Raw genomic sequence first — 21,658 nt, 5'->3', positions numbered from 1 at the left:
TCTTGTCAATAAACTGACTTTGTTAATTTGAAACATAATACAAGTCTTGAACATTAATTTAACTTAGATTAATAAACGTTAAGGTTACATGATCTACGCCAAGAACAAACTAGCGATTCGTAACTAAAACAATTGAACAAAACGTTAAAGTATCGTCGTCTGTAAACATTGGTAGTAAAGCTACTAAAGATTTTTTCTCTCAGAGTTGGGAAGACTATACATGTAGTGACCCACGCTTAACATTGGTTTTTAAAAGTAATCAAACTGATACTTAGCTGGGACAATATTAAATAAAAGCAAAACCCTTCAATGACAGTCAATGTGTACAAAATAAAATCAAACTTTCACCTATTAGACGAAAAAGCGACAACAAAAAAAGGGCTGCTACAGCACCCAGTGCAACTGCATCAGACAGAAAATGCCACAGACACATTTGCACTGCAAGAAACTTATGTAACCAAAGTTGCAGGCACACTGAATATGGGCCGGCTGGAGTGGCTGTGCGCTTCTAGGCGCTACAGTCTGGAGCCGAGCGACCGCTACGGTCGCGGGTTCGAATCCTGCCTCGGGCATGGATGTGTGTGATGTCCTTGGGTTAGTTAGGTTTAATTTGTTCTAAGTTCTAGGCGACTGATGACCTCAGAAGTTAAGTCACATAGTGCTCAGAGCCATTTGAACCAACACTGAATATTCTGCAACTAAAACAAGATGCAATTCTGAAATAGTGAATGGCTTGATACGTGTGGTACTCTGTTGTGGAAATAGTAAGGATAATGATTACGTTCTAATGTAAATTGATCGTAATACACATTTACTTTTCCTTATTCGTGGAACATTAGACGAAATGATGCCTATATTGATTGTACAAAAGCATGTGCGTAGTTTGTTGTTATACTGTCCAGTGTATAAGGTCTCCAACTGAAAAACATCTAATTGTACGTGTACATAAGAAAACCAACTTGAATTAGGCAGTTGTAAGTAATAATATAACTCGTTTTGTTCGTATTAAAAGATTTTCTTCTCAACAAGAACTTAGGAGTGCTAATATTTTCCTTCTTTTAATGTTCAAATGAATGCACTAGTGAATAATAAGTTTCACATGTTTTATTTTTATAAATAAAGGTACAAGATGTTTCATAATGGAATATTAAATCTCACCAAAAAGTATACATATGAAAATTAAATACGATAATTCTAAGTAATCACAATTTTCTAAATTATTTAAGCACGCTAAACTTGTCATGTCTCTATTTCTATGTCTAACAGTCTTAGTGTACATATAGGCGCAAGTCTGCTTACATTAGTTACAGATTTCAGACCTAAACCTAGTAGTGATAAAGCTGGAGGTCAGCCTTCTCTAAGAAACTACAACAGTGCTGGATGTCCGCAATGCACCATTCCACACCTTGTGTGTTTCTCTGCTGTGAAAAGCTCTACTGTGGCATCACTTTCTATGCTGATAATTTTGTGAGGATGCTAGTGTAAATACACTACGATTCTAAGGAGTGTCGCTGAGTGGCGTGTGTAGAGAGGGTATAAAAGTAGAGAAACCAATGCAGGCAGAGAGTCTACAGGGGTGGAGTACAGTGGTCGACTGATGCCAGGCAGTCGTCGGTGGTTCCTCAGGAGTCACTCGCGGCGTCCGAGTCTTGCTGGCAGGTAGATGCCGTCTACATTCTCCTTCACTCGTTGGCCTCTGGAGACACACCTGTTGACGAGATAAAAGCCATCCGAAGCAATTTAGAAAATTACTATTCTTGAGTTTTTTTCCACACGACTACATTGCAAAAACAAACAAAAAATGAGTGAATATCAAGCAGGACAGATAATTTCGTGACGGATGCCATGTCATAGGATCCGAGACATCAGTCTATTAACAACTGAAACACATCATCTGAAGCACAATGTCTTTTGTTAACGACTATCGGTTTTGATCTGCCCTGCGGATTATCTTCAGGTCTGGTTTCTTAGTATCGGTATGAACAACATACAGCTGGTGCCACTCGCACCACTGCTGACAGACTTCACCGAATGGCGCCAGGCCTCAAGATGGTATCCAGGGCAGACCGAAACTGGCAGTCATCAATAAAGACACTGTGATCCAGACGGTGTTTTTCGTTTATTAAGAGCTGAGGTAAGACTGGTCCACCGCTGGACATATTCTCAATCTCGAAACCATCTTATAAATCCACAATGGTGAAGGAGTGTGATCACCTCTGTAGACTTAAAAATATATTATTCAATAGGAATATACTATTACCCATATTAAAAGAATTAAAAGTAACACAAGAAAAACAGAACTGATTAAAGAGCAAAAACTACCATGTCAAAAGTTAAACTGTTAGGCGAAATATCAAGTGTGTAATGTCAAATGTTGTCAGAACTTGCGAAAGAAAAGTAAACGGAATGATTGTTGGCATCCCAGTCTACGTGAAAATAAAATTTATTTGTAGCGCTTGGTCTTCACATACAGCGTTCCATTTCTGTCCAGCAGTACAAAGAACCGAAGTACTCGCCTGTAGACCATCAGGAAATTACAGCAAAAGCAGGACTCTGAATCTTTTACATAAAGCTCCAGTACGTTGAACTCCTCAATACCGTGGTGAGATTACTCATTTCGACAGACATCTCATAAAGATAAACTGAGATATTTTGAGGAAATCATCCAATCTTTAGCAACAAATTGTGAAATAAACAACCACAAAATGCTTAAATTATTTAAAGCTTACAGAAATACCAGCAAAAGATACAGAGTTAGTATCCCATGAGGCGTAGTGTCTTACACCATGGCCTTTGACATCGCACATAAGCAGTGAACAGGCATACAGCAAGAGAAGAGCGCAGGGCAGGTGGCGTCAGGTGCCAGAGTATATGTTGTTTCATTTCGATCTGGCAGAGCTCACTAACTGATGGACACTGTTTGTGCTGCAGGTAAAATACTGTCGTCTTTATTTACAGCTCTGTTTTTCTTTAATTTTCTAATTGTTTATTAATTACTATTATAATTGTGCTTCGTTATGAGGGAGAATGAAGGTGTGAATGTGAGATAATGTTTTATGTAAAGTTTTTATATTATACAATTAAGTAACTGATGTAACTCTTCTGGCCTTCCCGGCGATCTAATGACATCTTGGGTTGTCGGGTGTTCTGCCGGATATCAGCGTCGTACTTGCACGATATTTCGGTCACGTAGCTCGTGACCCTCATCAGGTGCGACCTGAGACTGCTCCTTGAGTGGACCCGGTCCCGTATTTATGCCTTTGGCCTTCCCCCTCCACCAACGGCTGCAAGCGCTTCCTCTGTGGTCCACGCCCATTCCCTGCGACCTGCTGGAGCGTTGCTGCTCCGTTTTCCGTCCGCTGCGGTTCTAGGTGTTCCCTCTGCGGTCCGCGCTCACCAAACCCGCTCCTGGGGGTTTCATCTACGGTCTGGGGTACCAAGCGTTCCCCCTGCGGTCCGCGCCCGCTCACCACGACCTGTTGGAGCGTTGCCGCTCCGTTTTTCGTCCGCTGCGGATCTGGATGTTCCCTCTGCGGTCCGCGCCCACCAGTCCCACTTCTGGGTGTTCCATCTTCGGTCTGGTGCGCCTGGCAGTCCGTCAGGGGTTCGTTTTCCATCTCCATGTCTCTGGTTCTTCTGTTTGTGTAGTGTTGCAGCTGGCCCCGTTGCTCCTTTAACAATTCCAGAGCCGGATCCCAGGCTCTGCTTAGCTGGTAACCTGTGTCACGGTTCATAAGATCGTCAGCCATTTTAATTTCTATCGATTCTCTTATAACACTGTCCCACAATCTGGGTGTTTGTGCTAGAATCTTGGTATCCTCATACTTCATGGCATGATCTAGTTCTAGACAGTGTTCAGCAATGACTGACTTAGTCACATGTATTAATCTAGTGTGCCTCTGATGTTCTTTGCATCTGATCTCCACAGTTCTTGTCGTCTGGCCAATGTAGGACATGACACATTGACAAGGTATATTGTAAATCCCTGGTTTTCGTAACCCCAGGTCGTCTTTGACACTCCCCAGCAGTCCCCCGATCTTGTTGGATGGACTGAAAACACACTTGATATTGTGTTTACGGAGGATCCTACTGATTCTGGCAGAAATAGAGCCAGCATAGGGCAGATATGCCACCTTCTTTGCTTCATCTTGGTCTTCTTCAGGAACCTGTGGTATAGTGGCTGGTTGGAGTGCCCTCTCAATTTGTCTGTCCGTGTATCCATTGTTGGAGAAAACTATTTTGAGACGTTCTATCTCTATAGGTAGATTCTCTTGGTCCGACAGGGCACATGCTCTGTGGACCAAAGTCTTCAGAACCCCATTCTTCTGTGCAGGGTGGTGACAGCTGCTGGCCTGCAGATATAAATCAGTGTGTGTTGGTTTTCGGTACACACTGTGGCCAATTGATCCATCTGCTTTCCTCTGGGCTAGCACATCCAGAAATGGCAGCTGGCCATTCTTCTCCAGTTCCATGGTGAACTTGATATTAGGGTGGCATGAGTTAAGATGTTCAAGAAACTCATTAAGCCTGGCCATCCCATGTGGCCAGATCACGAAGGTGTCATCCACATACCTAAAGAAGCATGTGGGTTTAAATGTGGCTGTCTCCAATGCCCTCTCCTCAAAACTCTCCATAAACATGTTGGCAACCACAGGGGACAGTGGGCTGCCCATAGCTACACCTTCAGTTTGCTCGTAATATTGGTTTCTGTACAGGAAACACGTGGATGTCAGTGTATGACTGAAGAGGTCCAACAGAGCACCGTCAAATTTCGCTGCAATCAGTTCTAGTGAGTCCTTCAGTGGGACCCTGGTGAACAGCGATACCACATCAAAACTAACCATGATGTCCAAATCTGTGATGTGCAGTTGCTTGAGGCATTGCAGGAAATCTTCTGAGTTGCGGATGTGATGAATACATTTCCCCACATATGGAGACAGGAGACCTTTCAAGTACTTGGCTGGTACTGATTGCAGAGAAATTTCCTGTACAGAAACCAATATTACGAGCAAACTGAAGGTGTAGCTATGGGCAGCCCACTGTCCCCTGAGGTTGCCAACATGTTTATGGAGAGTTTTGAGGATGGAACGATAGATGCATTGGCAGCCGTTATCTAAAGAGCTGCACTGACGGTGTTGGGCGGTAGATAGTATCCCAAAAACTGGTATAACTGGATCAGAGAACGGAGCCACTGTTTCAGAGCGCTGATACTACAGTCGACAAAGATAGACAAGTTGTTTGCCTGTATCAAAAGACTTTTTAAAATCGAAGGGAGTGATGATTCTGCAGTTTTGAAGGCAGAGGATGTGATTGAGTCTGATGTAAGTGCCAGGCAGACAAGCACTATAGGGTAGAGAAATGTGAGTGAATTAGAAATTAATGATGTTTCAGTTTATAATTTACACCCATTATCTACAATTGTGGGGGAGAAACAGGGACGAAATGTTACAACAGATGTAACTATGGGAGAGGGTACTAGCTATTTTAATAATAGATTTGGTGATTTTGGTGATTCTGGATTATTTGACGTTAGCTAGGGCGACGTAAATTAACTGGAGACCAGAGAGGCAGATGCTAAAGTTCATTGTTGCAAGTAAAGCAAACTTAACTGGAAAATGTAAAGGAAATGATAGTACCATTAATGCTTAGCATCAATGAAGCAAATAAAAATTTAGCTTGGGGTCTTAAGCAATATATTAATAAAAAAGTTGATAATGAGCGCAGTACTTCTAATCAATTAGCTGGTTAGCTTAAACAGTTCAGAGATGAAATTGATACTAAGTTAGAAAACAGGCTTCTGATCTAAAGGAAATTTGGCAAAAACAATTGAAGGCATTTGATGAAAATGTCGGAGCTAAATTTTCTCAATTTGAGGAAAGTTGCAAGAAATCCTCAGACAGTGTAAAAGAGGATTTAACAGAGACTATACAAAGGGCAGTTAATGGAAGGAAGCAAAGAATGGGCCAGATCCAAGAAAATGTTCAGAAAATAGAGTATAAAATAGCTACAGTTCTAGGTATATGTGAAAGTGAGCATAAAATTTTGAATCAATGAGACAATTAAAAATTGTTTAAAAGCTGTAGAGGTTGTCTCTGACCATGTGAAGAAAGTAGAAACCAACATGTATCATTTGACCGATCAGATGTGGTTGGCAGCAAATGAACTACATGATCTTAACAACAGACTAATTTAAGTAGAACATAATATACAAGTTGGTACTAATAGAGTGGGTGGCAGTCTGATAACAGAGTTGGATGGAGTAGCTTACACTACTAACAGACAGTTCTCACGTTTTGGTCCTGATGGACATGTGCCTCCAAAGGAATTTTGGAATGATTTTGAAAATGTTTTACCACGATCGCAGACCGATAGGCAAAAGGTCGGCTTTATTTCATAAAAATTTATGGGGGAAGCCAGGACCTCGAGTGTGAATGCTGCTGAACGATATGATACTTTACAATAGCTTAAAGATGCATTTTTCACAGAATATTGGGGTAAACAAAAGCAGATGGATCTGCACAACAGTTCCTGGGCTGGGGAAAAGTTTAATCCCAGAAAGGAGAGTGTGAAAAGATTAGCTTTAACGTGTGTTGCTAATTTATCTAACATATTAGAGGCAGAACAGATTACAATGTGTTTAGATGAAAAGCTACCTATGAACTGCCTTAACAAAATAGTTACTGCTCTCAGGGACGTTAGTAATAAATTCATTAGTTATCTGAAAAGAGTAGATAGACTAATGCAGTAGGAGGAGCAGGATAATAGATACTTTAGGCCTCCAAATAATGCAGAACCTAGACAGAATGTAAATGTAAACGGAGTGAATGTGTCTTGAGGTAATGGTAGGAGAAGAGAAGGCATAAGACGCTGGCGCCATGCTATGGCAGATAGGCGAACTAACTCCGATCAAGGACGTGCTAAGATCTCCAGTATATGAAGATAGTGATGTGCAAAACAGACAACAGAGGGAAGTGCATCCGGAAGAGAGCACAGAGTCATGGAGTATGGAAAACTACATCCCGTCTATAAAGATGCTATCGTTTGCAAGACAGGTAATGGTAGTTTAAAACAGCTAGAAACTCTTTTTGTGCTGTATAATGAAGAAATGACTGAATTCGGAAGTAATGACACGGGCAGTACAAATGAGGCAAGTGAAGCAAATAACATCAAAATAAGTGTTATTAATGGTAGCTTAGGCGACTTTTTGAATAGGAACAGGTGAAGGAAGCACGGCAGTAATGAAGAGTGGATGTCCATAGTGGGTGTCAGTCAACTAATTGATTACAGGAGGTTCAGGTAGGAAAACGTGATGTGTCAAGGTGTTTTGATTTGTCATTAGTGGACAGACTGACTGCTACAAAAGAGGATAAATACTGAAAATAATACTACAAATATCTGTGTAATTTCGAGACGTGGGGAAGGTTTTGAGAGAAAGGAAGTTGTACATGATTTGCTTCGTGAATCTGAAGTCAGCAATAGTGGGGAGAAGACAAGATAACCTGTAGTGGGGAAGAAGTGCAGCGTTTAACTGCAGTGGCAGTGATCTTTGTGCTGTTAGTCAAAAGTGGTTAGATGCTTTGCCAAACAAAGAGGAATTAGTAATAATGCCTGTCAAGGGGATTCAAATAATTATAGCCACAGGAAAGGTTAAAAAAAATGGTTCAAATGGCTCTGAGCACTATGGGACTTAACAGATGTGGTCATCAGTCCCCTAGAACTTAGAACTACTTAAACCTAACTAACCTAAGGACATCACACACATCCATGCCCTAGGCAGGATTCGAACCTGCGACCGTAGCAGGAAAGGTTAAGATACCTGTCAAATGTGAAGCGTTGCTACCTCTTAAAATAAGTAGTATGCGGTAGTATCATAATTTCCTGGTAAGGATTAAGTGTGGACATGTTGATAGGGGTGGCCTTCATCAATAAACACAGTGGGAAACTAGATTTGAATGAGAATTCTATGATGTTGGAAATACAGGGAAGAAATGTAATTATACCATTTTCTAGGAAAAAGAGTCTAACCACTGAGGAGAGTAACAGTTTTCCATTAGGTATTGCAGAAAAAGGGAACTTATGTAAGAATATAATAAATGTGGCACTGAGAAAATGGGGGTTGATCCGGAAGACTTGCTAGTTGAATAGGACAAGGTGTAAGGGAAAAGTCGAAGAAGATCACATCAGAAACAAAGAAGTTTATGGATGAATACTTGGGTCCTTTTCGGGTAGTAGAAAAGCTGCACCCAAATGTTTACAGATTAAGTGCCAAGTTTACTTGCGGAACCATCGAACTATCTATGTTTCGTACATACGCGTATTCTGCAGTACAACATCGTCATGAAATTCTGCATTCTTGAAGGTTTATCGCCAACAACAATTCTTCCAAAGTTGGTGAAACTTTATAGAGAGGCGATTCTACATTTTCAACGATTAGGAAATTGATGGCTGAATTTTAAAGTGGCCGTACTTCTCTTGAAGGAGATCCTCTCGAAGGAAGCTGCAAAACCGTAGCCACAGATGAAGGCATGTAGAGAGTATACAACACACTAGTGGACCACCTGTTTGCAATCGATGAAGGGACTAAAAATATAAAAAAGAAAGCTGGGTCTGACTTCCAATTTTCGAGACATGAATACGATAGTCGCCGTATGAAATCACTTCAGATGATGTAATTAATGAAGTTGACAACAGATTATTTGTTTAATGAATAAATAGAGTTTGGATACACAGAGAGGGTTGCTACGTCAGTGATATCTAGATCTGGGTCCCATTTTGGTTACGGAGTAGTTTGTTTCTTTATGTTGCTAAAATGGAGAAGGAGAAAGGAAAATGTTAGAAACCTGGCTGGCATCTAATAGCTTACAACTTTCAATCCGTAAGAAGACCGTCATCAACATTGGCAAGCGAAGGATTTTACAGAGGCTAACACGCATCAGTTCAAATACACTCCTGGAAATAGAAATAAGAACACCGTGAATTCATTGTCCCAGGGAGGGGAAACTTTATTGACACATTCCTGGGGTCAGATACATCACATGATCACACTGACAGAACCACAGGCACATAGACACAGGCAACAGAGCATGCACAATGTCGGCACTAGTACAGTGTATATCCACCTTTCGCAGCAATGCAGGCTGCTATTCTCCCATGGAGACGATCGTAGAGATGCTGGATGTAGTCCTGTGGAACGGCTTGCCATGCCATTTCCACCTGGCGCCTCAGTTGGACCAGCGTTCGTGCTGGACGTGCAGACCGCGTGAGACGACGCTTCATCCAGTCCCAAACATGCTCAATGGGGGACAGATCCGGAGATCTTGCTGGCCAGGGTAGTTGACTTACACCTTCTAGAGCACGTTGGGTGGCACGGGATACATGCGGACGTGCATTGTCCTGTTGGAACAGCAAGTTCCCTTGCCGGTCTACGAATGGTAGAACGATGGGTTCGATGACGGTTTGGATGTACCGTGCACTATTCAGTGTCCCCTCGACGATCACCAGTGGTGTACGGTCAGTGTAGGAGATCGCTCCCCACACCATATGTCGGTTGTTGCCCCTGTGTGCCTCGGTCGTATGCAGTCCTGATTGTGGCGCTCACCTGCACGGCGCCAAACACGCATACGACCATCATTGGCACCAAGGCAGAAGCGACTCTCATCGCTGAAGACGACACGTCTCCATTCGTCCCTCCATTCACGCCTGTCGCGACACCAGTGGAGGCGGGCTGCACGATGTTGGGGCGTGAGCGGAAGACGGCCTAACGGTGTGCGGGACCGTAGCCCAGCTTCATGGAGACGGTTGCGAATGGTCCTCGCCGATACCCCAGGAGCAACAGTGTCCCTAATTTGGTGGGAAGTGGCGGTGCGGTCCCCTACGGAACTGCGTAGGATCCTACGGTCTTGGCGTGCATCCGTGCGTCGCTGCGGTCCGGTCCCAGGTCGACGGGCACGTGCACCTTCCGCCGACCACTGGCGACAACATCGATGTACTGTGGAGACCTCACGCCCCACGTGTTGAGCAATTCGGCGGTACGTCCACCCGGCATCCCGCATGCCCACTATACGCCCTCGCTCAAAGTCCGTCAACTGCACATACGGTTCACGTCCACGCTGTCGCGGCATGCTACCAGTGTTAAAGACTGCGATGGAGCTCCGTATGCCACGGCAAACTGGCTGACACTGACGGCGGCGGTGCACAAATGCTGCGCAGCTAGCGCCATTCGACGGCCAACACCGCGGTTCCTGGTGTGTCCGCTGTGCCGTGCGTGTGATCATTGCTTGTACAGCCCTCTCGCAGTGTCCGGAGCAAGTATGGTGGGTCTGACACACCGGTGTCAATGTGTTCTTTTTTCCATTTCCAGGAGTGTATTTAAGTATATTCCGCATCTCCTTCTAAACCACTAGATCGCTTTCAACCAGACCGCGTATCCCTATCACTTACTGACTGGAAAGAAACTCTGTGGGGGTAAGAACCACCTATCTCTCAAAGAGGTAGAGGTGAGGGTAAAAAAAAGTGAAAAAGAAGCTTAGCTCCAGACAGACAAATACCTAGAATTTATTCGTCCAGTATTTGAGAGTGAAACCACTTAGAGACTTGCAACTAACTTTACTTATAATTTAAAATTTTACGGAACTTTTTTTCGCTCTCTACCCAACAGAATGACGAAAAGAAAAAAGTTTATCGGTTACTACACTTTTGCTTTTCATGCAGCGAAGTTGCCACATCAGGTACGATGCCTTACTTTATTAGTTCTTTATTATAAACTCCAGTTGGAAATTCGTGGTAAGTGCCTCTGGGACCAAACTGCTGAGGTCATCGGTCCCTAGGCTTGCACACTACTTCAATCTAGTTTAAATTAACTTACGATAAGGACAACATACACACCCATGCCCGAGGGAGGGCTCTAACCTCCGACGGGGAGAGCCGTGCGAACGGTGGCAAGGGGCCCTAGACCACACGTCTAAACCTCGTGGCTCAACTCTATTCGCGACAAGTTTTGCAAAGACTTACATCACTGAACGTACTTACAAAATCACATCATTATGCGACACATAAGACGTCATTAACATCTAGCTGCGTGAAAGTGAAACTGCAGAGCCATATTGCTCGAGATACAGGTAAAACACGTATGCAAATAAGAGTGAAATACGTCAAACATATGAGACATGTGAAGCCCTGGATCGATTTTTACCTCAAATTACTTACTACCCACAAAGTAAGACTATGGTGGTGAGAACCACCAACATCCTATTGGGATGAAGGTGATGGATAGAAAAGGGGAGGGCGGAGCAGGAGATGGAGTAGCAGAGAGGGTGGAGGAGGAGATGCAGAAAGGGGAACAGAGGAGATGGTCAAAGATAGGGGGCGAGTAGTAGAGTGATAGGGAGAAAGGGAAGGAGAAGATTGGCAGAGAAACTGGTGAGACTGACAGGGAGGGTGGAGGAGGAGATGAATAGAGGTGGAGGAAGAGAGGAGAGAGGATGGAGCGGGCGATGGAGAGGGAAGAGGAGGAGATCGAAAAGTGGAAGGGTGAAGAGAAGATGGACAGAAAGGGGGCCAAGAGGAGGTGGACAGAGTGTTCAGGTGGAGAAGGTGGACAAAGAGAGGGGGGGGGAGAATATGGACAGAATGGGGATCAGGAGGAGATGGGTAGAACGTCAGGGCAGTGAAGGTGGACAGAGAGAGGGCTGAGAAGGAGATGGACAGAAAGAGGGCACGAGGAGATGGACAGAAAGTAAATAGGGAAAGGAGGTAGGAGAAGATGGATGGAGAGAGGTGGACTAGGTGATTGCTATAGCGAATGGAAGGAGGTGATGGACATTGGATATTCTGCTAGTATTCTACTCTTAATATATAAGAGCCTAATAAAGTCTAAAATCTATTATGAACGCACACTACGCTCCAGAGGCAGAATGAAATCAACGACGACGCAAGCAGAAGTTGAAGAGATAGAAAAAGTATATGAGGATAATGACAAGATTATTCTGTACGTAAAGGGAGATGAAAATCTAACAGGAGATGAAAATCTAATAGTCATGGGAGACTGGAATGCTGTTGTATGGAAGAGGTAGAAGAAAGAGTTGCGAGAGAATATGGACTTCACAGTAGGAATGAGAGGAGAGAAAGACTGATTGGAGGTCTGTAATAAATTCTGTTCAAGAATCACAAGAGAAGGAGGTTTACTTGGAAAAGGCCAGTAGTTACAGAAAGATTCCATTTACTCTGCATCACGGGCAGATAGAGATTCCAAAATCAGATACTGAATAGCTCGATTGTAAGGCATATGCGGGAGCAGATATAGATTCAGATCACAATTTAGTAATGACGAAGAGTAGGCTGAAATTTAAGAGCCCACTCAGGAAGATTCAACGTGCAAAGAAGGGGGATATGAAAGTACTAAGGAATGAAGAAATACGCCTTAAGTTATCAGAGCCTATAGATGCTGCGCTAATGAATAGCTGAGTAGACAGTTCAGTTGAAGAGAAATAGACCTCTCTAAAAGTGCAAGTTGGAAAGAAAAACATAGGCACAAGGAAGGTAACTGCGAGGAAGCCATGGGTAACAGAAGAAATACTTCAGTTGACCGACGAGAGAAGGGGTTACAAAAATGATCAGGAAATTTCAGGAATAGAGAAATACACGTCACTTAGGCATGAAATAAATAGGAAGTGCAGGCAAGCTAGCGCAACATGGGTGTGTGAAGAATCCAAAGAAATCGAAGAAGAAATGAATGTCAGAAAGACTGACTCAACATATAGAAAAGTGAAAACGGCCTTTGGTTTAATTAAAAAGAAGGGCGGTAACATTAAGAGTGCATCGTGAATTCCACTGTTAAATGAAGAGAGAGTGGATAGGTGGAAAGAGTACACTAAAAGCCTCGTTGAAGGGGAGGACTTGCCTGCTAAAGGGATAGAAGAAGAAACTGGAGTCGACAGGAAAGAAATATGGGATCCACTATTAGAGTCAGACTCTGAAAAAACTTTGGACGACTTAAGATCAAACAAGGCAGAAGGACTTGATAACATTCCACTCGAGTTTCTAAAATCATTGGGAGAAGTGGCAAAAAAACGACTTTTCACGTTGATGTGTAGAATGTATGAAGTAACTTGCGATATACTATCAGACTTTCGAGAAAATACCATTCCGGAGACAGAAAGAGGCGAAAAGTGCGAGATTTATCGCACAATCAGCTTAACAGCCCATTCCTCCAAGATACTGCAGGAATAATATACAGAGTGGAGAAAATTTGTGTCACGAAATTTTAACCCTGGATAGCTGATGCCAGTAGGAACCAAAATTACTAGTGTTGTGTAGGTCGACAACGCACCATTTTTAAACTACAGAAAATTGGCGCCACACACTCTGATTGGCCATGAGATTGCCCTGTTGCCGGATGCTCTGAACAACGCATGACCGGGAATGCTTTGCCTGCCGGAGATCACCATGCTTACTATTTGAGTAAAGCGCAGATGATATGTGTGTGCCCCGAAGCGAAGCTTAAGTCTGAATGCCTCTGACGTGGGGTGTAGACAGACAGTGAGACCTATTCGACACGTGTGCGCATCACGTTAGGGCAATGACAGGGCAAGGGACGTTTGTAAGTGTGAACTGACGACCATAGCGCTGCCAGTAACCGACGAACGGCAACAGGGAAATCCCACGACTAAACGGAGCTCGTGACACCAAGCTTCCCTAATTTAAAAATGGTGCGTTGTCGACCTACAAAACACTAGTAATTTTGGTACCTACTGGCATCAGCTATCCAGGTTTAAAATTTCGTGACACAATTTTTCTCCATCCTGTATAAATGAATGGAACAGAAAAATGCAGACCTGATAGATGACGATCAGTTTCGCTTTATGAAAGGTAAAGGCACCAAAGCGGCAGTTTTGACATTGCGGTTGAAAATGGAAGCAGTACTGAAGAAAAATCAAGACAATTTGATAGAATTTGTCGACCTGGAAACGTCATTTTAAAATGTAAAATGGTGCAAGATGTTCGAAATTCCGACAAAAATACGGGTAAACTATAGGGAAAGACGAGTAATATACGATATATACAGGAAACAAGAGGGAACGTTAAGACTGGAAGACCAAGAACGAAGTATTCGGATTGAAAATGGTGTAAGACAGAGATGAGTCTTTCACTTCTACTGATCAATCTATACATTGAAGAAGAAATGACGGCAATATATGAAACGTACAAGAATGGGAATACAATTCAAGTTGAAAGGATATTATTGATAAGATTCACTGATGTCTTTGCTACACTCAGCGAAAGCGAAGAAGAATTACAGGATGTGTTGAACGGAATGAGTGGGTCAATGATTATAGAATATAGAATGAGAACACATCGAAGAAAGTAGCAGAAATAACAGTGAGAAACTTGACGTCAAAACTAGGGATCACCAAGTAGACGAGGTTAAGGAATTCTGCTATCTAGGCAGCAAAATGATCCGTATTGAACGGAACAAGAAGGACATAAAAAGCAGACTGGCACTGGAAAAGAAAGAATTCCCAGCGAAAGGAAATCTACTAGTATCAAATATAGGCCTTTAGGCCTTAATCTGAGGAAGAAATTTCTGAGTATGTGTGTTCGGGAAACAGCAATGAGTGGCAGTGAAACATCGAATGTGGGTAAACAAAAACAGAAGAGAATCGAATCATTTGAGATGTGGTGTTACAGAAGAACGTTGAAAATTGGGTGGACTGATAAGGTAAGGAATGAGGAAGTTATCAACAGAATCGGCGAGGAAAGCAATATATGAAAAACACTGACAAGTAGAAGAGACAGGGTGGTAGGACATTTGTCAAAATATCTGGGAATAAACTGTGTAGTACTAGAGGTAGCTGTAGAGTATAAAAACTGTACGAGGAGACAGAGATCGGAATATGTCCAGCAAATAACTGAGGACGTATATTCCAAGTGCTACTCTGGGATGAAAAGGTTGGCATAGGACAGGAATTTGTGGCGGGCCGCAGCAAACTAATCAGAAGACTGGGAACTAAAAAAAAAAGGAACTTGCTCTAAGATATACAGAGATCAGCCCTTCTCAAGGAAACTAATCCATTAGAAAAGGACGTTATGAAAGGTACCAAGGAAAACGACAATCTCGGAAATATTTGTGTGGATCAAAGGACGCGCTAACATTAAATATAATGAAACGATCGAAGATTTAGCGAAAACAGCGGCTCAAAATTACACTTTTAAAAACATATTATTACTGCCATCTGACCTGAAGACTACGTTATATAGAAGAAGAAGAAGGTGCCAGTAGGAAGACAAATATAAATCATCGATACGGATTGAAAGGAAATACGAGTGCTGTGGACAAATACAACCAAACATTTCTTCGAAGCCTGATCCTCACAATGATGCAAAATAATGAGATTTAGTCATGGGTAATTCCCCAACCATCTACACCGAATACACATTCGTCATAATCTTTACTGTGAATTTGATGTAATAACGGTAGGAGATATAAATCACAAATTTTTCTGATTGTTAACTGTAAGCGTACCTCTAAATTGATTCCATGCAATAGCTAATCAGATCTCACCAGCCGTTACCTACTGATATAGCTCGTTCCTCCTTTATCAAAATAGTATATTAATTTTAAAACTAATAATGCAATTTTTAGATAAAGGTAACCTCATTACGTAAAATTCAAAACTTTGAGAGATAGCTGCATGGCCTTCAGGTCGAAAGTTCAAAATTTTAAAATAATAAGAAAAACAACTAAAAAGATTTTGATAAAACATGAACGGTACAGCCAAGACGTTAGACACAGCAGATATTGTTCAATAATAATGCGAAGAGGGTTAGAGGGGGCCAAAGAAATCAACAAAGAAAGACATCGCTCGTGAAAGTCACTTCGCTTATTTTATTCCATCCACCATAATTTACCATAAAACAGGCTACAACGATGATGGAATCGAGTCTGTCAGAAATTTCTTATGCGAGCAATTTTTACTAGGTGTTGCATGTGGAATTTTCGCTGCTTGAATTACAACAAAAAAGTAAGAATACGGTCTAATGACCGGATATTCGTGGCATGTTTACTAAACAAAGATAAGTGTTTTTGCAAAACCATTGTATTATTACATAAAAACCTCTTCCTTAATCCACTTCACAACATATCAGTGAATTACATTTTCATTAAAATCTGCCTCCTGATTTCCAAACCACTGCTGAGTGCCATTTTTACAATTCTCTTGTCATGCCACCGTCAACGTACGGCTTAAATTTTCTTTCAAGTGCAGGAACAAGGGGTTGTCCGTACGCCCTAGATCATGGCCATATAGCGGATAGTCAAGGGAATTCAAACAACTGCCTATTTGATTAGTTTTGTGCGCTTACGTTTGTATGTTTGGCACCTAGCACGCCTACAATCTCTCGTAGTCTAAGTTTACAGCAATAATTTTTTGAGAAAACCCATGTCGCGACACTTGAGCGAACTCGTGAGATAAGAATGTAATCGTAAAACGTCCGTCGTGTTCAACTTGTGCATCAGCTTTCTGCAACAAGCGTTCAGTGATGAGCTATTATCACCCATTTCGCACTTCTACATGGAAGTTAGTTCTCACATGTTTCATCTTGATCTGCTCTAATCCATTCCTTGCCATTACATCGACCGTAATGTTTTTTTTTTTTGCATACATTTCCATTATTTGCCGATGAGTCTCAACCGTTTTCGCGCCTTTCGCACACAGAACACGAATCGCTGCGGATGTCTCATAGTCAGCAGGCGTTTCAGTCGACTGAGGTATTTTAAATAAGACCAAGGAAAATTAAACACGGATCAATACCTCCGTTATGGCAGCTGCGAGTATCCAATAATACACTCCTGGAAATGGAAAAAAGAACACATTGACACCGGTGTGTCAGACCCACCATACTTGCTCCGGACACTGCGAGAGGGCTGTACAAGCAATGATCACACGCACGGCACAGCGGACACACCAGGAACCGCGGTGTTGGCCGTCGAATGGCGCTAGCTGCGCAGCATTTGTGCACCGCCGCCGTCAGTGTCAGCCAGTTTGCCGTGGCATACGGAGCTCCGTCGCAGTCTTTAACACTGGTAGCATGCCGCGACAGCGTGGACGTGAACCGTATGCGCAGTTGACGGACTTTGAGCGAGGGCGTATAGTGGGCATGCGGGAGGCCGGGTGGACGTACCGCCGAATTGCTCAACACGTGGGGCGTGAGGTCTCCACAGTACATCGATGTTGTCGCCAGTGGTCGGCGGAAGGTGCACGTGCCCGTCGACCTGGGACCGGACCGCAGCGACGCACGGATGCACGCCAAGACCGTAGGATCCTACGCAGTGCCGTAGGGGAACGCACCGCCACTTCCCAGCAAATTAGGGACACTGTTGCTCCTGGGGAATCGGCGAGGACCATTCGCAACTGTCTCCATGAAGCTGGGCTACGGTCCCGCACACCGTTAGGCCGTCTTCCGCTCACGCCCCAACATCGTGCAGCCCGCCTCCAGTGGTGTCGCGACAGGCGTGAATGGAGGGACGAATGGAGACGTGTCGTCTTCAGCGATGAGAGTCGCTTCTGCCTTGGTGCCAATGATGGTCGTATGCGTGTTTGGCGCCGTGCAGGTGAGCGCCACAATCAGGACTGCATACGACCGAGGCACACAGGGCCAACACCCGGCATCATGGTGTGGGGAGCGATCTCCTACACTGACCGTACACCACTGGTGATCGTCGAGGGGACACTGAATAGTGCACGGTACATCCAAACCGTCATCGAACCCATCGTTCTACCATTCCTAGACCGGCAAGGGAACTTGCTGTTCCAACGGGACAATGCACGTCCGCATGTATCCCGTGCCACCCAACGTGCTCTAGAAGGTGTAAGTCAACTACCCTGGCCAGCAAGATCTCCGGATCTGTCCCCCATTGAGCATATTTGGGACTGGATGAAGCGTCGTCTCACGCGGTCTGCACGTCCAGCACGAACGCTGGTCCAACTGAGGCGCCAGGTGGAAATGGCATGGCAAGCCGTTCCACAGGACTACATCCAGCATCTCTACGATCGTCTCCATGGGAGAATAGCAGCCTGCATTGCTGCGAAAGGTGGATATACACTGTACTAGTGCCGACATTGTGCATGCTCTGTTGCCTGTGTCTATGTGCCTGTGGTTCTGTCAGTGTGATCATGTGATGTATCTGACCCCAGGAATGTGTCAATAAAGTTTCCCCTTCCTGGGACAATGAATTCACGGTGTTCTTACTTCAATTTCCAGGAGTGTAGAAGGAACCTTGTGCATTTGAGGCAGATCACCGACTGCAGCGACGCAGCGGCCATACGTCAAAACAGTAACGCCTCGTAAGTTAACAGTCAGTATAACCCAACATAGGGTCTTACGGTACAAGAAAATTCACTGAAAATAATGGGTTTTCGGCGCTTACAAAAGAGGACCCCGACTAAAAATCAACAATCCAAATTGCACGTCTTTTTAGTTACGATCGGTTGACAACGCTCGCTGTTGCTCAGTTGTCAAATAGAGACATTGTGGCTGTTGTTGTTGTGGTCTTCAGTTCAGAGACTAGTTTGATGCAGCTCTCCGTGCTGTATCCTGTGCAAGCATCTTCTGCTCCCAGTAACTACTGCAACCTACATCCTTCTGAATCTGTTTAGTGTATTCATCTCTTGGTCTCCCTCTACGATTTTTACCCTCCACGCTGCTCTCCAATACTAAATTGGTGATCCCTTGATGCCTCAGAATATGTCCTACCACGCGATCCCTTCTTATAGTCAAGTTGAGCCACTAATTTCTCTTCTCCCCAATTCTATTCAATACCTCCTCATAAGTTATGTGATCTACCCATCTAATCTTCAGTATTCTTCTGTAGCACCGCATTTCGGAAGCTTCTATTCTCGTCTAAACTATTTATCGCCCACGTTTCACTTTCATACATGGCTACACTCCATACAAATACTTTCAGAAACGACTTCCTGACACTTTAATCTATACTCGATTCTAACAAATTCCTCTTCTTCAGAAACGTTTTCCTTGCCACTGCCAGTCTACATTTTATATCCTCTTTACTTCGACCATCCTCAGTTCTTTTGCTTCGCAAATAGGAAAACTCATTTACTACTTCAAGCGTTTCATTTCCTAATCTAATTCCCGCAGCATCACCCGGTTTAATTCGACTACATTCCATTACCCTCGTTTTGCTTTTGTCGATGTTCATCTTATATCTTCCTTTCAAGACACTGTCCATTCCGTTCAACTAGTCTTCCAAGCCTTTTTCTGTCTCTGACAGCCGGCCGCGGTGGTCTAGCGGTTCTAGGCGGTCAGTCCGGAACCGCGCGACTGCTACGGTCACAGGTTCGAATCCTGCCTCGGGCATGGATGTGTGTGATGTCCTTAGGTTAGTTAGGTTTAAGTAGTTCTACGTTCTAGGGGACTGATGACCACAGATGTTAAGTCCCATAGTCCTCAGAGCCATTTTTTGTCTCTGACAGAATTACAATGTCATCCGCGAACCTCAAAGTTTTTATTTATTCTCCATGGATTTTAATTCCTACTCCGAATTTTCTTTTGTTTCCTTTACTGCTTGCTCAGTATACAGATTGAATAACATCGGCGATAGGCTACAACCCTGTCTCACTCCCTTCCCAAAAAAAAAAAAAAAAAAAATGGCTCTGAGCACTATGGGACTCAACTGCTGAGGTCATTAGTCCCCTAGAACTTAGAAATAGTTAAACCTAACTAACCTAAGGACATGACAAACATCCATGCCCGAGGCAGGATTCGAACCTGCGACCGTAGCGGCCTTGCGGTTCCAGACTGCAGCGCCTTTAACCGCACGGCCACTTCGGCCGGCTCCCTTCCCAACCACTGCTTCCGTTTCATGCCCCTCGATTCTTATAACTGCCATCTGGTTTCTGTACAAATTGTAAATAGCCTTTCGCTCCCTGTATTTTACCCCTGTGCCTTCAGAATTTGAAAGAGAGAACTCCAGTCAACATTATCAAAAGCTTTCTCTAAGTCTACAATGCTAGAAACGTAAGTTTGCCTTTCCTTAATCTATTTTCTAAGATATGTCGTAGGGTCAGTATTGCCTCACGTGTTCCAACATTTCTGCGGAATCCAAACTGATCTTCGCCGAGGTCGGCTTCTACCAGTTTTTCCATTCGTCTGTAAATAATTCGTGTTAGTACATTGTGGTTAGTAAAAATGAATCGTTTTAATGTCGAACAACTCGTTGCCGTCGTCCAGTGTTATTACAAATATGAGACAAGTTCTTTAGGCACACTTCGAAAACAGTGTACAATTTTCGGCCTGTGCAAGGCAACCAATTAATTCGACCACATGAAGAATAAATGAAAACTTTTAGGAAATTGGTGAGTTGTTGATATTACGACAGGGAAGCAACATCGTACTCGTCTTTCTGATGAAAATATTGCCTCAATATAAGAGAGTGTGGATCGAAGTCCATGGACCTCGACCCGCCACCGATTACAAGAACTGAACATTTCGAGGAACAGCGAATTACGGCAGAGGTTCTACGCCCTTGAAAAGTTACAATTAATGCAACGATTATTGTCAACCGCCCATTAGGAAAAGTGTGGATTTGTTGATTGAGTGCTGGAAAAGCAAAATGTGCAGGACAGTTTTGAAAAAATACGAGTTTTTCAACAAACTTTTGCCATGAGATGCATTCCCAATTGAAAGGCTACGTCAGTAACATAATTGTCAGATTTGTGGTGACGAGAATCCTCGTACAACACTTCAGCAGCTGATGCATGCACATCGGGCAACAGTTTGGTGCAAATTTTAAGCGAGCGGTTTGATTGTGCCCTAATTTTTCGAGAATTCCTCAGATAAAGCAGTAATGTTTAATTTTGTACGTTATCGCAACATGGTGAGAGAGTTTCTTCGATTCAAATTGGGGTGGATTGACCTGGAAAGCAAGTGTTTTCAGCACCAGCCATTAGTCGTACAGTGGGCGAATCACGCTATACTGAAGGGGAAATTCCCAGGTGTATCGTCCCACGCCATGGAGCCAAGAACTGGACATCAAGATCTTGCGACATGAAGCCGTGCTGTATGTCAAGTCACGTGTGTGAACAAACCAAGAACAATTTATAGTTTAAATTATTGAACTGAGTGTGTCATTGAGGAAATCGATACAGAATGTATGACAAAGAAATTGAAAATTTTATAAAAAGAGCAAGATTTTCTCAATAAACTTCGGAAGAAACAAGTGGTTGGCACTGCGCGCTTGATCACGCTATACGGCGGATGGTGAAGGAAACTCAAAGAACTGCTTATTCGATTAGTGTTGAGCACATAACTCAATATTTTTGGTACATAGCACGCGTGTAACTTACAGTAGACTAACGTGCGTTGTATCGCACAAGTAACTGTGATGTACGATGGTGAATTTAAAATAAAAGTAGATGATGTGGCCCATTGAAAAAGGTGTGAGTCTCACGCCATGGGGTCCAGAATTCGACATAGAGATCTTGGGACGTGACGATGTGTGCCTTTTTCCTGTGGTGTTATACATTGAAGAGCCAAAGAAACTCTTGCACCTGCCTAATACCGTGTAGGACCACTGCGAGCACGAAGAAGTGCAGCAGCACGACGTGGCATGGACGTGGTACAATCGTGAAACGGTGGTACGGGA

General features: G+C 43.4%; 1 protein-coding gene across 1 annotated transcript in view; it reads right to left on the bottom strand.

The window, feature by feature from the left end:
- Positions 1 to 1,107: 1,107 nt before the first annotated feature.
- Positions 1,108 to 21,658, bottom strand: part of LOC124594295 (anosmin-1) — a 54,462-nt gene continuing 33,911 nt past the window's right edge. The window contains exon 7 of the mRNA XM_047132661.1: positions 1,108 to 1,708. Within this exon, the coding sequence (XP_046988617.1) occupies positions 1,683 to 1,708 (26 nt within the window). The 3' untranslated portion in view covers positions 1,108 to 1,682. The remainder of the gene's footprint in view (positions 1,709 to 21,658) is intronic.

This window comes from Schistocerca americana, chromosome 1, assembly GCF_021461395.2.
Source record: "Schistocerca americana isolate TAMUIC-IGC-003095 chromosome 1, iqSchAmer2.1, whole genome shotgun sequence".
In the NCBI taxonomy this organism is placed as follows: Eukaryota; Metazoa; Arthropoda; class Insecta; order Orthoptera; family Acrididae; genus Schistocerca; species Schistocerca americana.
The sequence above is the reverse complement of the archived record's forward strand: the minus strand, read 5'-3'. Positions and strand labels throughout refer to the sequence as shown.